Below are 16,203 nucleotides of genomic sequence, written 5' to 3'. Positions count from 1 at the left end.
TTAACAGACATCAGAAAGAGCCCATATAAATATAAAACATAATGAACAGAGAAAGGGCTATACAACATTATGTGTAAATTGTAAAGTAAAGCCGTATTCTCTAACAAAATATTCCAGGAACCCTAATGACTCTGCTACACTCTCTATGCCCCCTGTTAAGCAGCATCTTTGATAGACACACATTTCCTACGTGGATGCAAGCAGATCAGTCCTCACATCATTTTCAAGTATTACTTTAAATTTTTCATTAATTTAATTTTAACCACTCACTACTACAGAGACCTATGGCATTATTGGCTCTCAAATTATTGATCTGAAGGCAAATTCAAGCTGAAATATACAGATAAATTGTCTAATCTGAGGTACGTTCAACATGCAAATTTAAATTACAAGGTCAAGATTTTCATTAGAAAAACACTAATGTTCAAATTCTGCCAGATGTGGCAGAAGAGAGACTAGAATAGTACACACAGATTGTCAAATTTCTATAGAAAGTAATGCTTACTGACTTGTATTACAGTATATAGGAGACTTAATCCCCTCACCGCTCCCATCCCCCCCAAATCCACAGATTTATGGTAAAAGGGAACAAACTATGGAGTGGTTTAAGGATTCTACTGATTTAGTACAAAAACTGAAAACTCAAACTATATATGTATATTGCACATGTAGACATAGCCACCCTAATGAAAATACATTATCAATTACTTTATATCTGGAACCAAACATACACAGCTTAGCTATCAAGAAATAACACATAGGGCTTCCCTGGTGGCGCAGTGGTTGAGAGTCCACCTGCTGATGCAGGGGACACGGGTTCCTGCCCCGGTCCGGGAGGATCCCATATGCCGCGGAGCGGCTGGGCCCATGGGCCATGGCCGCTGAGCCTGCGCTTCCGGAGCCTGTGCTCCACAACGGGAGAGGCCACAACAGTGAGAGGACTGCGTGCCACACACACACAAAAAAAAGAAATAACACATAGATAAGACAGGGCTGGGAGGTGGAGAATTACCATTTGCTACTGTATCTGGGGACTCTTTCTCCAAATCTTACCCATTTAACTCTTAGAACTTCACCTATAACATTTGGGGCTCAGGTCAAAGCGTCTAAATAAGCCAAGGCAGACCTAACTGAATTAGGAGGAATAGACCTTCCTCAAGGACTATATGCCAATGTCATTTATTCACTTAGCAAGCTCTGACGGCAGATTTAGTCTACAAATTTCAATTACAGATAATCAAATAAATGCTATTAAATGCTTCCATTTCTAAATAAGAATAATCATCTATGTCTTCTAAATGGAGCTCTTGCGAAGCACTGGCCTAGGGCACAGCAATGAATGAGGCTTAGAAAGTAGGTAACAGGATCAAACACCTGGTGGGAATTCATACACTGTAAGTATGACAGATAATAATCCATACATACAAACTTTCATTTTTCAGATGAAGAAATTTACCTAGGACAACCAAGATGTGAAACCAGAGCTTCAGACTCCTAAGTCAGTATTCTTTTACTACATTATCTACTTCTACAGGGTCAGGCCAAAAGTTCCTAATACCTAGCTCGAATTGCTCACACAGAAATGAATAAATACAAAAATGGGGGGGAGGGAAGAAGGAGCAAAAAGCTGCTCGATTTAAGAAAAAGGAAACCTACGAAAGACAACAAGTCATACCAGGTTTACTTCACCAAAAACCTCAGCTAGTTAAGGGCAAGGAAGTAACTTCATTCCCAATTTCTATATTTTTATTCCCATGAAATTACTCTGACCACTCTTTTTTTGCACATTCCACATACATTGTTCTTTTTATTAATTAATTATTTATTTATATTTATGTATGTATGTATGGCTGTGTTGGCTCTCGAACCCATGTCCCCTGCATTGGCAGGTGGATTCTTAACCACTGCACCACCAAGGAAGTCCCCTGACCACTTTTTGAAATGTACTGTTCCCTGCTTGTGCCCACAAAAAGATGTGTATATGTTAATAATTTTAGATTTGATGTACAAAAAATTAAGCATATTGATGAAAATTATCTATTTAGTAAGTTTTTACATAGGAAGCATTAAAAATTAACGCAACCAAACATCTATGGACTATTGCTTAGTAAATCCCTACTACAAAAACTTTACACTCCAAAACAATGAGCAATCCCTTAGCACCCAGTTTCACTTTTAATAGATGAAAACTACACTTATTCACACATGATAAAAACATGATGGAGGTCCTTCCAATCCTCCAGTCTCAGACTGGAAGAAATGGGTTTTGTTTGAATGAGTGACTGTTAAACCAAAAGATTCTTAGCACATCTTTTGCCTTCACCAGTGTGTACTACAATCAGGTTAAGCAACAGCTGTTGCCAAAACAGGCCTTATTTCCTCCCAGTGCTGCTTCAAGGTACAGAATGTGAAGGTGCAAATACATCTGTCTTTTGCCATTTGTAGTTCTACTGGCCTTGCAAATGTCTTCGAATAAGACAGATGGTCCCTGACACTGCACAGGCTTTCAGGGACCTATATTTCCAAAAATAAGAGGGCAGACATGAAACACGGTAAGTACACATCTATCCCCTGAAGGTCTGAGTTAAGGCTTCCATCTAAATTCGGTTATTTAAATATAGGATCCTAAGCAATCCTTGGAAATCTCTATGCTAGAAATATGATTTTTAATGTTTATTTCATGCCATTATGCCAAATATCTAGGACATGGAACAAATAATATATATTTTACTAGATATATTATCAGGTATATTTGAACTTACATGTCTATAAATGAGTCAGCTCTGTGTTCTCTTTCTACATAATTCATGTCAAATACTTCTGTTAATTTTATCTTTAAAATGTTAGGAAAGGCATTTCACTGAAGCACAGAGTAAATCAGGATTTCCACAATGACCTGGAAAATTAAAAGCCTGTTTGCTCTTCACTCTGGTGACCTTAATGTGGCAATCAAAATTCTCAGTGAATATATAAAATTTGATGGAAATAACGCAAGTGAGCTAAGGGCAGCTTGCGAACTGGTCACAGTAAAAAAAAATTTTTTTTCTTAATAAAAATGACATAAATATAACCTTACTATCTAATGGGAGAAATCCAATGATATAAAAATATCTGGGATGTGCTTCAAATCTCAGCGTATGTCAAAAATGGAAATTTAGGGAATATATCTTACTCTCCCCGAAAAAATATTACTTTTGGTTAGGCAAAATACATGTATTTCAATGAAAATGCTAAATGTTAAGATAATAAAACCACAAACTATATTCTAAAAATTCTATGACCAAATATTTGGGTGACTTACAGTAGTACTATAAGAATTATAAGTAAAGTCACAATAGCAATTTCTAAATATAATCAACAAACCCTTAAGAAAATGGCTTAAGGGTATTAAGTCTTGTAACCTAGCCATAGGCAAGCATAAGTTATGAATACTATCATCAAGGTGTTTTTGGTCACTGTAATCTTTGTTAATAGGAAGGGGAAAAAAGAATAGTAGGAGGGGAGGGAAAAAAAGAAGAGTGGGTGGGGTAATTTATGGAGCACTAAAGCTCTGCCATAGTAGAGAATTCATTACAGAAAACAACCATATAGAAGAAAAAAATACTAATAAAATGAGCTTTTGGTGGATGTGTGTGTGCATGTGTGTATGTGTGTGCCGAGGGAGAAAAGATAAATGATAAGGCAAATATGTTAAACTGCTAACATTTGGGAAATGTGGGTATACAGGAATTCCTTTTACTGGTCTTGTAACTTTTTTTGGTAAGTTTGAATGAATCTCTATCAAAACGTTTAAAATTTAAAAGCCAAGGACTCACTGTGGGACAAGCAGTAATTATTCCTTCTAAACACTCCAAGATAGGGGACATGCCAAAAAGAATTCAAAACTTTGGAAAAAATAAAATGGTATGAGATCTGAGATAAAAAGCCCAGTAAAGAGGGAGGAGATATGGGGATATATGTATATGTATAGCTGATGCACTTTGTTATAAAGCTGAAACTAACACACCATTGTAAAGCAATTATACTCTAATAAAGATGTTAAAAAAAAAAAAGCCCAGTAACTAATAAGATACATGTATCTTGAACTAATATTAATTTCAAAGCACACAATTCAAATTCCTATCACTTAATTCATTAATAAATAATTATTAAACTGTCTAGAATATAAGGGAACATAATACACGTGCTCTGAAAATCTAGGAATTGTGACCAAGTTTTTTTAATTTTTTGCCTCTCCTGCTGAGGAGCACAGGCTCCGGACGCGCAGGCTCTGCAGCCATGGCTCACTGGCCCAGCCACTCCGTGGCATGTGGGATCCTCCCAGACCGGGGCACGAACCCGCGTCCCCTGCATCGGCAGGCAGACTCTCAACCACTGCGCCACCAGGGAAGCCCTGTGACCAAGTTTTTAACAAGAAAAGGAAACACAGAAGTTATCTAAGTTCATAAAGTATGGTAGTACAGGAAGACACCAGATGATTAATAGTTTCTACCCAACTAAAGAGAGAGAGAAAGAGTAGCAAGAGAGACAGTGAAAGAGTGTGTGATACAGTTTATCTTTTTATTATGGAAAGTTTCAAATATATACAGAAGTAAACTCACTTTTCAACCTCCCCACAAATATTTTGAATTAAACTCTAAGATCACGTGATTTCAGGCATAGAACTTCATTTAGGATCTTAGTGGTAAAATTAAAATCAAGAGGAACAATTTTGAGGTTAGATTCTTAGATTCAGGAAAGACTGACAAACACTTCGTAGAATTCTACAATGCTGGGTTGGATCAAGAAGGTATATTTATGTACTGACTGACTTCTGTGAGTGAAAAAATAACTTTTAAGATTATGATTCAAGATTTAGTCTCATTTTTATTTGATTCTACATCCCAGAAATGTATCATTACACAAAGAAAACAATGAGCCACCTGTAAATATAAGTTCATAACCCCTTTACTATCCATAGCCACTCTTATTTAACTTATTTTAAAATAAAGAAACTAAATAAGGGGAAAGGGAGGTAAAAATTCTATTTAAATTACACTACTAATGAAGAGTTAAAAAGCTGATATCAATTTTTAAAAATACAGGCAAATGATTTGTATCATAAGATGTCTGATTTGGGAGCTCGGTTTGCTGTATTTTTCCCTTAATACACCACAACCTCAATTTCTGCATTCAGAAACAGGAATTTATAGGCAAACACAACTCCACTAGATAGAGGGTCAATTTCAGTGTAATGGTGAAATCTGGAGCTAAAAGGCCTCATCCTGGAGAATGAGTATTTCTTCTTACAAAAGCAGCTTCTGTAAACACTTCACCACCTAGCACAACAATATTAAAACATAATGATACAGCAGCCACAATATTAAGTCTATTCCTCTTATTGGAAAGACCTTGAAGACTATTTGAAGCCAAGATGGAGTTTTCTCTTGACTACCAAATACAGAATTTTAAGACAGTTGTTCCATTTCAAATCAGGCTAAACCTCAGGATTGCTTATTGATGAAAATAGGTAATTTGGCTATAGACATATATATTTTGGGGAACATAATGGAGTTTCACAGTTGTTATACAATTGAATATCTAATAATCTTATATCTTAGACACAGCACTTTATTTTCAGGAACCCAAAGAAGTGATAATTTTATATTCCTAACAGGTAGGAATTTGAAAAATTTTTAAATAGCTAAAATAAGCACAAAGATATCAAGTGAGTCATCAAGAGTCTCTGAGGATGTTAAGGACCAATCTGAGTAAAGCCTAAACCCTAGGACTCTGGATTTTGAAAACTATCCATAATATCACATTGTCCTGATACTAACAATAGATTATTATATGTAAATTGTACCTCAATGTAGATGATTTTTTTTTAAAGTATTAGAAACATGGTTGTCATATTAAGTTCTCTCCCTAGTATTGGTGTCAGTCAAAATTTGGGGGTCATTATAAATCCAGATCATGTCCACAAAAGCAAGAAAATGCAACTGCACTACTTTCAGACAAAGCCACAAGGCAGCAACTATAAGCCTGAGTAAATGGATCTGGTTTTTATTAGCCAATACTAGTTTTCACAACTTGTCACTGCTTTGTTTTTTCTGTGAATGTGTGTGTACATGGCTATGTATGAATGTGTTTGTGTATGTTCTATATTTTGTATTTAATCTGCTGCCATTAAGTCTCATGTGGGCTGTAAATGAAGAACATAATCAAAACCACCCAAAGAAAAAGTATGTTTTATTTTTGTGTATTTAATCCTCTAAAACAGCTACTAAAAAAGCATCAAGCCTGAGGCCTTACCCTGTTCGTTTGGTGATGGTTCCCAATGTCATTGGCTGCTTGATTTGTGCAAGAGGCATCAATACCATCAGGCTGGGGAGAGGAGAAAGCCGGGGGTTGCCAGGGTTGTTGTTGGCAAAATTATTGTAGGAGTCTTGGCTGTTGAGTTTCCCTACAAAGAGAAAAAAGAAAAGAAAAGCATCACCAAGCGAAGTTTCCTTCTCTGATAGGATTTGCACTGACTCCACTAATCTTTTGAGAAAGTTATTAAAGACAGAAGGGATTCTAAAAGAATCATGCCTATATGGATGGAAGAAAAACAAAGGACTCTGGTAATACCAAATGTGCATTGATTATAAACAGAGACTGTAGTGTTTGAGGATGGAGGATTGGAGGATACAGGATTGGATAGATGTTACATGGTTATACAAATAATTGGTATAAAACTTAATTATAATTTTATGGTGCTATAAAGAAATATAGGATAGTAAAAGAAAATAAAATGGCAAGATCTAAATTAGTCTAGAGGAAGCATGGAACATTTCCCTAAACAAGCTTGAGAGTAAGTGGGGAGAATATTCCAGCCATGGCAACCTGCAAAGGCTCAGAGAGCAGAAGAAACATGAGTCATAAGGATGTGTATCCATAGAATGCACCACAGTAGACATAGGGTGAGACTGACAAAAGTCAATAGGCAAAAACATTGCCTTACTCCCAAAATGTACCACTCCCCATCATAAAATTAAAAAACATAAATCAGCGCTTTATTTTATGATGGTATTAATACCAAAAAAAAAAAAAGAATAGGCATTATGGCTCATTAACAACCAGGAAAAACAAGCTCTGTGAAATAAAATCCGATCTGCAGTGAGAGTAATTACTCTGCTCTCACCAATAAGCCAAATTCCTCTCATGCACTTATCTTTTCTCCCTCTCCATGGCTTTGCATTTTCCGGAACATCCTATAAATGAAATCACAAAGTATGTACAGTATTGTCTTGCTTCTTTCACTTGCCAATAAGCATCTGAGATTCATCCACTCTACATTTTCCTACATGTATCAATTCTTTCCTTTTTATTCCTGAGTATGATCACATTGTATGGAAGTACTTCAGTTTGTTTACCCAGTCATTGGAGAAAGGACATTTGACTTGTTTCCAACTTTTGGTTATTACAAATAAAGCTGCTATAAACATTTTTGAACAGGTTTTTGTATGAATGTAAGTTTTTAAAAAACATATAAATAATCTAGGAATGGAGTTGCTGATCACAGTAAATGAATGTTTGCATAGACATAATAATTGTATGTTTAAGGTTATGAGAAAATGCCAAACAGTTTGACAAAGTAGCTGATTTCATACTCCCACCAGCAAAGTATGACAGTTCCAGTTCTTCTGCATCCACACCAGAATTTGGTATTGTTACTCTTTTTGATTTTAGCTATTCTGGCTTTTATTTGGATTTCTCTAATGGTCAAAAATGTTTAGCTTGTTGTTGTTATTGTTCATGTACTTATTTGTCATCCATATATTGTCTTTGGTAAAGTACCTATGTAAAGCTTTTGCCAATTTTAAAAACTGGGTTAATATTTTTGCTGAGATATAATTCATATACCATAAAATTCACCCTTTTAAAATGTACAATTCCATGGTGTTTAGTATATTCTACAGAGTAGAATCATATACTATGATCACTATCTAATTTCAGAACATTTTCATCACCCAAAAAGAAAGCCCATACCCATTAGTAGTCACTCTTCCTTTGCCCCACCCATCGGCTTTTGATACAGGAATCTTTTCTGTTTCTGTAGATTTGCCTATTCTGGATATTACATATAAATGAAATCATACAGTGTAGCCTTTTGTGAGTGTTTCTTTCACTTATTATGTTTTCAAGGTTCATCCATGTTACCAAGTATCAATAGTTCAGTCCTTTAACTGGTTGAATAATATTCCAATGTATGGATATACCACATTTATACCAGTTGATGAATATTTGGGTTGTTTTAACAGGCTACTATGAATAATGATTCTATGAACATTAGTGCACAGGTTTTTATGTGGACTTGTGCTTTCAATTTTCTTGGGTATATACACCTAGGAGTGGAACTGTTGGATCTATATTTAACCTTTTGAGGAACTGCTAAACTGTGGCTGCACCAGTGTATGAATGCTCCAAATTCTCCACATCCTCAACAATATTTGTTATGGTCTATCTTTTTTATTTTATCTATCCTAGTGGGTATGAAGTGGTATCTCACTGTATTTTTGATTTGCATTTTACTAATGACTAATGATGTTAAACATCTTTTTCAAGTGCATTTTGGTAATTTGTATACCTTCTTTGGAGAACTGTCTATCCAAAATGTTTACCCAAAATTGAGTTATCTTTTTATTGTTCAGTTGTAACAGCTAATTATATTCTCAGAACATAAGTCCCTTATCAAATACATGATTTATAAATATTTTCTCCCATTCCATGTGTCATCTTTCACTTTCTTCATGGTATGCTTTGAAACATAAAAGTTTTTAATTTTGATGAACTCTTTATATTTTCTTTAGTTGCTTATTCTTTTGTTGTCATATCTAAGAAACCACTGCCCAGTCCAAGGACACAAAGATTTAGAGCTATGTTTTCTTCTAAGAGTTTTATATATTTTTAGCTCTAACATTTAGGTCTCTGACCAATTTTTTTTTTTTTTTTTTTTTTTTTTGCAGTACGTGGGCCTCTCACTGTTGTGGCCTCTCCCATTGTGGAGCACAGGCTCCAGACACGCAGGCCCAGCGGCCACGGCTCACGGGCCCAGCCGCTCCGTGGCATGTGAGATCCTCCCGGACCGGGGCACAAACACGCGTCCCCTGCATCGGCAGGTGGACTCTCAACCACTGCGTCACCAGGGAAGCCCTCTCTGACCAATTTTGAATTAATTTTTATAAATGGTGTGAGGTAGGGGTTCAACTTCATTCTTTTGAATGTTGAATATCCACTTGTTCCAGCATCATTTGTTGAAAAGATATTCTTTCCCACACCAATGGACTGGCCTGGTACCCTTGCTGAAAATCAAACAACTATAAATGTAAGAAATCATTTATGGATCTTACTCCCATATTTCAAAAGTTCTTTATATATTCTGGATATAAACCTTTTATAAGATACATGATTCTTAAATATTTTCTACCCTGCTGCGACTTGTCTCTTTCTTCTCTTACAGATCTTTTAACAAGCAAAATATTTTTTCATAAATTCCACTTTATGAATTTGTTTCTTTTGTACATTTTTTGCTTCAAAAATTCAATCTAGGGGCTTCCCTGGTGGCGCAGCGGTTGGGAATCTGCCTGCCAATGCAGGGGACACGGGTTCGAGCCCTGGTTTGGGAAGATCCCACATGCTGCAGAGCAACTGGGCCCGTGAGCCACAACTACTGAGCCTGCGCGTCTGGAGCCTATGGCCCACAACAAGAGAGGCCACGATAGTGAAAGGCCCACACACTGCAATAAAGAGTGGCCCCCGCTTGCTGCAACTGGAGAAAGCCCTCACACAGAAACGAAGACCCAACACAGACATAAATAAATAAATAAATAAATAAATAAATAAATAAATTTAACTTAAAAACTTTTTAACTTTTATATTTTACACTTATTTACCACAACCTTACAAATACGCATTTCGAATTTTTTTGTTTTTTAACCAGTGTCCTCAAAATAGTACCTATAATGTCTATTACTTCAATACTCTGACACTTGAAATCTGAGGCAAGTCAGGATCCATGATCTCTTTTGCTTTTTCCATTTAATGATATCCTGGCCTAATGACAAACTTAAAGCTAAATTTTGTTAAGCAGACATGTTATGTCAATTTGTACTGCTATCTGAAAATAAATAGAAAACACATATAGTCACTGAAAAGAAAGAAAGGAGAATAGCAGAAGGGAACATACTATACTGTAGAGCAGAAGCGCCCATTTGGACATTTACTATTTCTGTATTATTTGATGTCACCAGCTTGTAAGCCTACCACTACAAAATTCAAATAAGTTACACATCTCCCAGAGAGAAGGTTATGAAATATAAAGACAGAAGTTGTGATTACATTATCAATGTCCTCTTCAGATACAAGCCACATGGAATTAGAAAATTTAGATCAGTGTGTTTGTTGTTTTTCATTTCCAAATTGTTTTGAAATTCTGCCATATCGGGATGACTTCTAAAATAGCCATTACATAAACCCTTACCCAAATACACACATACAGAACTCACTGAAGACAATACTTTCAAAACTCCTATAACACTTATTCACTTTTTTCCAGGAAGAATAAGGACTGTGAAGCATCTGTCACTGCAAATAACGGTTTTTCAGAGGAACTTAAGATAGAAAAAAAACAGAAAAATCATGCTGAATTCCTTTTCTTTCTAAGACAGTCAGTGGTCTGTTATGCTTCTTTGATGGATCATTATATCCAACAAAACTTGCTGCTTCCACCTATATTTTGTCATTATCTGCAAAAATGCCAGCTGGGATTTTGACAGGGATTGCACTGAATCTGTTGATCAGTATAGGGAGCACTGACATCTTAAGAATATTAATTCTTCCAAGCCAAGAACATTGGATGTCTTTCCACTTATGTAGGTATCCTTTAATTTCATTGAATACTGTTTGGATCTGAATCTAATTTGGATCTGAAATCAGACCACAACCAAGCCAAGAACATGGGATGTCTTTCCACTTATGTAGGTATCCTTTAATTTCTTTGAATATTGTTTGGATCTGAATCTAATTTGGATCTGAAATCAGACCGCAACACGAAATATGTCACAAGCTAATGAAATTCAAGGACTATGTTTAACACACACATTTCACAATGAGCAGTCAAATATTTGTTGAGTGCCTTAGCCTAAGATCACACACTGTGAGGACTGCATTCTTCGCTGTCACAAAGCTTACAGTCTAATATGCATGAAACAGGAATAATTAAGTGCTAATTGCCTAGCACTAAAGATAAGTACACATGGGATCAATTATTTGGAGAAGAGATCATAGAGCAGATGAGATATAACCTAGGCTTTGAAAGATGGGTATAATATGGATAAGAGCAGAAGAGTAGAAATATTCTGAGGATAAGGATAACATGAAGAGGAGAGCATGTAAAGTGATGCCACAGATGTGAGCAATAGTAAGAAATCTCTAACTATTATTATAATGGAAATATATATATATATTTCCAATATAATGGAAATGGAGAGAATTATAATGGAAAGCAATGGGAAGATAATATATTTCAGTTTTAGAAGAATATTTCAATTGAGGCAGAGGAGTAGGAACTTAGGTACCTAAATTATTCAGCAAGGGAACAGAACAGATTTTGAGATCACTGAACTTTACAGATAGGATGCGTAGTCTAGAAAAAGGAAGTGACTTCACTGAGAAGCTCCAAATCTTGTGGTTTAGTTAGCCATAACTTAAAACCCTTCGCTGGCTCACCAAGATAAAACCATCTAAAGGGAGCATACAAGGTACATCACATCTATCCCTCGCAGCCTTCTATCTTATTGTCAAGCAACACTCAAGTATTTATGAGCTTTTATTCTTGGTGTCTGTGTTCATGATGTAGCCTGTGAAACCCAGTGCATCTGCAAGAGTAAAATAAGTTGGGTATATTTCATAAGAATTCATAAGTGTCTGACATATTTTACTATGTGGTAAGCAATTTATAAAAATAGCTTTAATTAAAGAATAAATAAAATGGTCAACAATGACAAGGTTCAGAAAGGCAAACATAGAGAGAACACTAGTAACTCTGGTAATCTTCAATAGGGTAGCTTCACTAAAGAGGTGACAAATCATATGGAAAAGGATAAGTAAAGGGAGCGTTGATAGGAAATGATTCCGGTATTGGATACAGAACACAAATTTAAGGACTCTGGAGCTGAAAAGAAGCCGTTAACAAGATGAGATACTGTACCAGGCAAAGGTTTCATTCAACATTCATTCTTTCAGCTCACACTTTTTGAGCCTTATTGGTATGAGGCCCTGTTCTAGTCCTGGATAAATAAGTCCAACAGACTCCTAAAGAGGTCATAACATAATGAGACAGAAATATTACAGGTCTTTAAAGAATTTAATGGGAGAAAAAGTGCTAATAAAGATATCTGCAAAATGTCTCAGGAACAAAAAGGAAGGAGACGTTTTTCATTGTTGTTTTAAAGGGACGATATGCAAATTTTGAGTATAGAGGAAGGAACTTGGATCTTCTCATCTTCACTTTTCTAGTAGAAAATAAAGGATGAGAGCTGTGTGAACAATTAATTCAGGAATTAGTAAAATGAGGGAACTAGCTCAGACAAGACATCTCATTAACTCACACGTAATGATCTACGTATAAAAATATATGTTAAAAGCACAAAATTTAAAAATGAAAGTTCATACTGAATCAAATACACAAAAATAGTATAATGATCCTTTCTTCCCTTTTCAATTGTTCAAAGTCTTTGTTTAAAGACAATTTTCACTATCTCTTTCTTGTGTCATGGATTTTCTTTGAAAATGAAGCTAGAATCTAACAAACCCCCAGATTTACCCTCCACAAAAACTGTTAAGACTCCTCCAGAGTAGGAGCAGTATCTTACTAGTTGTTGACGGCTCAGTAAATGCTGAATGAAGGGAGGAAATATATTTTTTCTCATATCCAGGAAGTATAGGAAAATACAGCCCTATGATCTATAGAAAAAAAAATTAATTTTGGAGGGGACACCCAAAGTCCTTCAGAAGATAGCCAGGTGCTGGAACCCATGGCTTTCACTTGTCTCCTTAGTCTTAGGTTGACTCGGCCAGGAGCCTAGACTTGGTAACTTTAAGAATAGATCTTCAGGGCTTCCCTGGTGGCACAGTGGTTGGGAGTCTGCCTGCCGATGCAGGGGACACGGGTTCGTGCCCTGGTCCGGGAAGATCCCACATGCCGCGGAGTGGCTGGGCCCGTGAGCCATGGCCGCTGAGCCTGCGCTCCGCAACGGGAGAGGCCATAGCGGTGGGAAGCCCGCGTACCGCAAAAAAAAAAAAAAAAAAAAAAAAAAAAAAAGAATAGCTCTTCAGACACTTCCTTATGGATATATCAAACCTAAATTTCTGGGCCAGGATTATTTTTGAAGCCTGAAGCTTCTTAATACAATGAGGCTCAGCAGAAGAAACTCGTAGTATCCTAAGTCTTGGACGTGGATTAAGTCTGTCCCTCCATTTTACACTTCAATTTCCCTTTGGACAGACAGGGAGAGCAGCACTTTCTTTGCTCCACCTTCTAGGCATATATATGATTGTAACAGTAAAATTAAAAATTTCTGAGATCAGTGAAGAGTCACTACATCAATTCTAAATGTCACCTTCAGCAACCATTCTTTACTATGCTTTTCTCTTTATTGTATGAGTACAGTGAAAACAGTGGAGGCTGTTTCATTGCAATTTTAGTAGTGGGCTTCATAAAACCTTAAAATACGTATAATATTTCACACAGCATTATACTTACAAATTCCAGCTGGGAAAAGACCTGTAAGTGACAAATGCCATGAGAATGGATATTCTCACAGTATTTCTGGCACATCCAAACAGAGGAAGTCTCAAAAATCTCATGAGAAAATAAGCTCTTCTAAAACTCTCATCCCAGTTTTTTGGACTTACTCTATATAGATAAACTTCCATAAGCCTTCAGGCTTTTGGGTCTTTAACCAAATCCACCAGAGCTTTGATCCTTTAGAGGTTTACCAGTCCCCAAGATAGACAGAGCTCTCTTGGGGTGGGGGAAAAATCCCAAGTTCCAATAAAATGCTTTCTCAATAAATTAAAGCAGGAATTCTATTTGAGAATAGAAAATCATTTAAAAATCAGAATTTTCAAAACATCCTTTGATGTTTAAAGCGATATTTTGTTTTCAGTTGTTTATTTGTTTATGGTTATTATTGTTTTTAATGTCACAATACAAAGCCCGAAGCCAGAACAGTTCACATCGGGGTTTAACCACTGACTTTTTGTATTTACTTGTACAAGTTTGCATTTTTGAAAAAGGAATTATGAAAACAACCTCATGTGCTCCTTTTTTTTCCCCCGTTCTGCCTTTTGGATGAAGAATACCTGCAGGTACGTTGGGGAAAGAAACTTTCAATCTCCACATTAACACACAGCACCTCTGTCTGTGTGTGAGGCTGATGTGGTGTAATCTCTGCTTACTAAAAATGTTTCTAACTTCAAAATGCCACCTTATCATGTATGCACTGTCCCAAAGTATGTTTTCCCAGACTTTCTATACTATAAACACACAGGGGGAACATGGATGAAGTTGAGGATAAAAGAGAGAAAATAACAATGGGCTTTGTTGCTGTGCTGGAGGAACAGCCTGTCAGGTCAGCTTTGCAGAGGCATATTCCCAAACCAGTCATCATTAACGGACTCACTTCCACAGGAAAAAAAAAAAAAAAAAGACAGAGTCTGAAAACTCCGGACAAAAGAAATCCCTGCAGACAAAGTAAAAACAAATTAAAAGACCCATTATAAAACACAGATGCTACAAGGAAAATAAACTTTCCAAGATTTACTGGGCTTTGACAAACTTGAACATTTGTGGAAAAGACATCAGCAACAACTCCCAGGTAATGTGGCTGCAAAGCTAGACTCCTTTCTGTTTTATCTTTACCCTCCCTGCAGAAGCTGCCAGGTTGGTATTCTTAGCTTCTGAATGCATGATGTGAGAACATGTGAATGCGGCAAAGTGCCAGCCACAAGAAATCTCTAAAAGCCAGCAAGGTCCTGAGATTACTGCCCATTTCAGATTATGCTAAATATTAAAGTTAATACCAGTGTATCTGTGTGTACACCTTCATTTCTTCTTAAATGCAAACCAGAAGAGGAAAAATAAGACGTAAATGCAATTATAGGCCTCCTCCCTCCCCTTTAAAAAATTTCCCTATCTTACCATACAGCGAAGTAAGATGAATGAGTTCAGTTAAAATAACATTAAGCAATCAAGGGATCAGAGTTGTAGGTGAGAAAGTACCTTAAAACGGTATCACTTCAGTGAAAACGAGAAAACTTTTTGTTATAGGATTCTAGAGGCACAAGCTACAAATTACTGCTAATGAGGGTCTGAGGAAGATTCTAGGAACAGAGGTGTAAGAAAATAAGAACTACAATGGAATCAAGGGGACCAAATGGAGAGTGTGGAGGATAAAGAAGCATTGTCTTTTATTGTCATTAGGGATGCAGGGATAAACATAAAAATGGCAAAGGTTCATGTGGAAAAAAGCAAAATGACACTAGGCAGTGTTGATGGTGTCCTAAGGGAGAGCACAGCTTTTAGGAGGTCTGCATTATCTTCTCACTTTTTTTTTTTTTTGTGGTACGCGGGCCTCTCACTGCTGTGGCCTCTCCCACCGCGGAGCACAGGCTCCGGACGCGCAGGCCCAGTGGCCATGGCTCACGGGCCCAGCCGCTCCGCGGCATGTGGGATCTCCCGGACCGGGGCATGAACCCGTGTCCCCTGCATCGGCAGGCGGACTCTCAGCCACTGCACCACCAGGGAAGCCCATCTTCTCACTTTTTGACCCTTAACATGGACACAGACTTCATTCCTTTGGGCACTCCATTTTTTCTGAAGGTTTACTAAAGAAACATATAGAAACGAGACTCCTACAATAGTTTCAAATTCTGTTCTCATCACCCTCCCACACACCTGTCCACAAGATCCACTCTTGTTCTAGGATATAAACCTCTCAGTCAGTGTCCTTGGTCTGCTAATATTTTGAACCCTTACATTTTGAAATTGGAGTAACGAGGCACACTAAGAGGCAATGTGGATGTGACAACGTGGCACCCCTGAGAAGATAAATATATAGGAAGAACCCTATTCCCAAATATCCCATTATTCTCCTACTTCAACCAACTTCTTTACTC

The 16,203-nt window shown here is 36.8% G+C and overlaps 1 protein-coding gene across 13 annotated transcripts in view; it reads right to left on the bottom strand.

Annotated features, from left to right (window-relative positions):
• BCAS3 (BCAS3 microtubule associated cell migration factor) overlaps positions 1 to 16,203 on the bottom strand; it is a 575,920-nt gene that overhangs the window by 331,634 nt on the left and 228,083 nt on the right. For all 13 annotated transcript variants that reach the window (XR_007473338.1, XM_049701671.1, XM_033431625.2 and 10 more), the window contains exon 16: positions 6,295 to 6,445. Coding sequence is in view for 12 of the 13 variants with exons in the window: in XM_049701671.1 (XP_049557628.1) it covers positions 6,295 to 6,445 (151 nt within the window). In the remaining variant the exon portion in view is untranslated. The remainder of the gene's footprint in view (positions 1 to 6,294; positions 6,446 to 16,203) is intronic.

Source organism: Orcinus orca, chromosome 19 (assembly GCF_937001465.1).
Source record: "Orcinus orca chromosome 19, mOrcOrc1.1, whole genome shotgun sequence".
In the NCBI taxonomy this organism is placed as follows: domain Eukaryota; kingdom Metazoa; phylum Chordata; class Mammalia; order Artiodactyla; family Delphinidae; genus Orcinus; species Orcinus orca.
The sequence above is the reverse complement of the archived record's forward strand: the minus strand, read 5'-3'. Positions and strand labels throughout refer to the sequence as shown.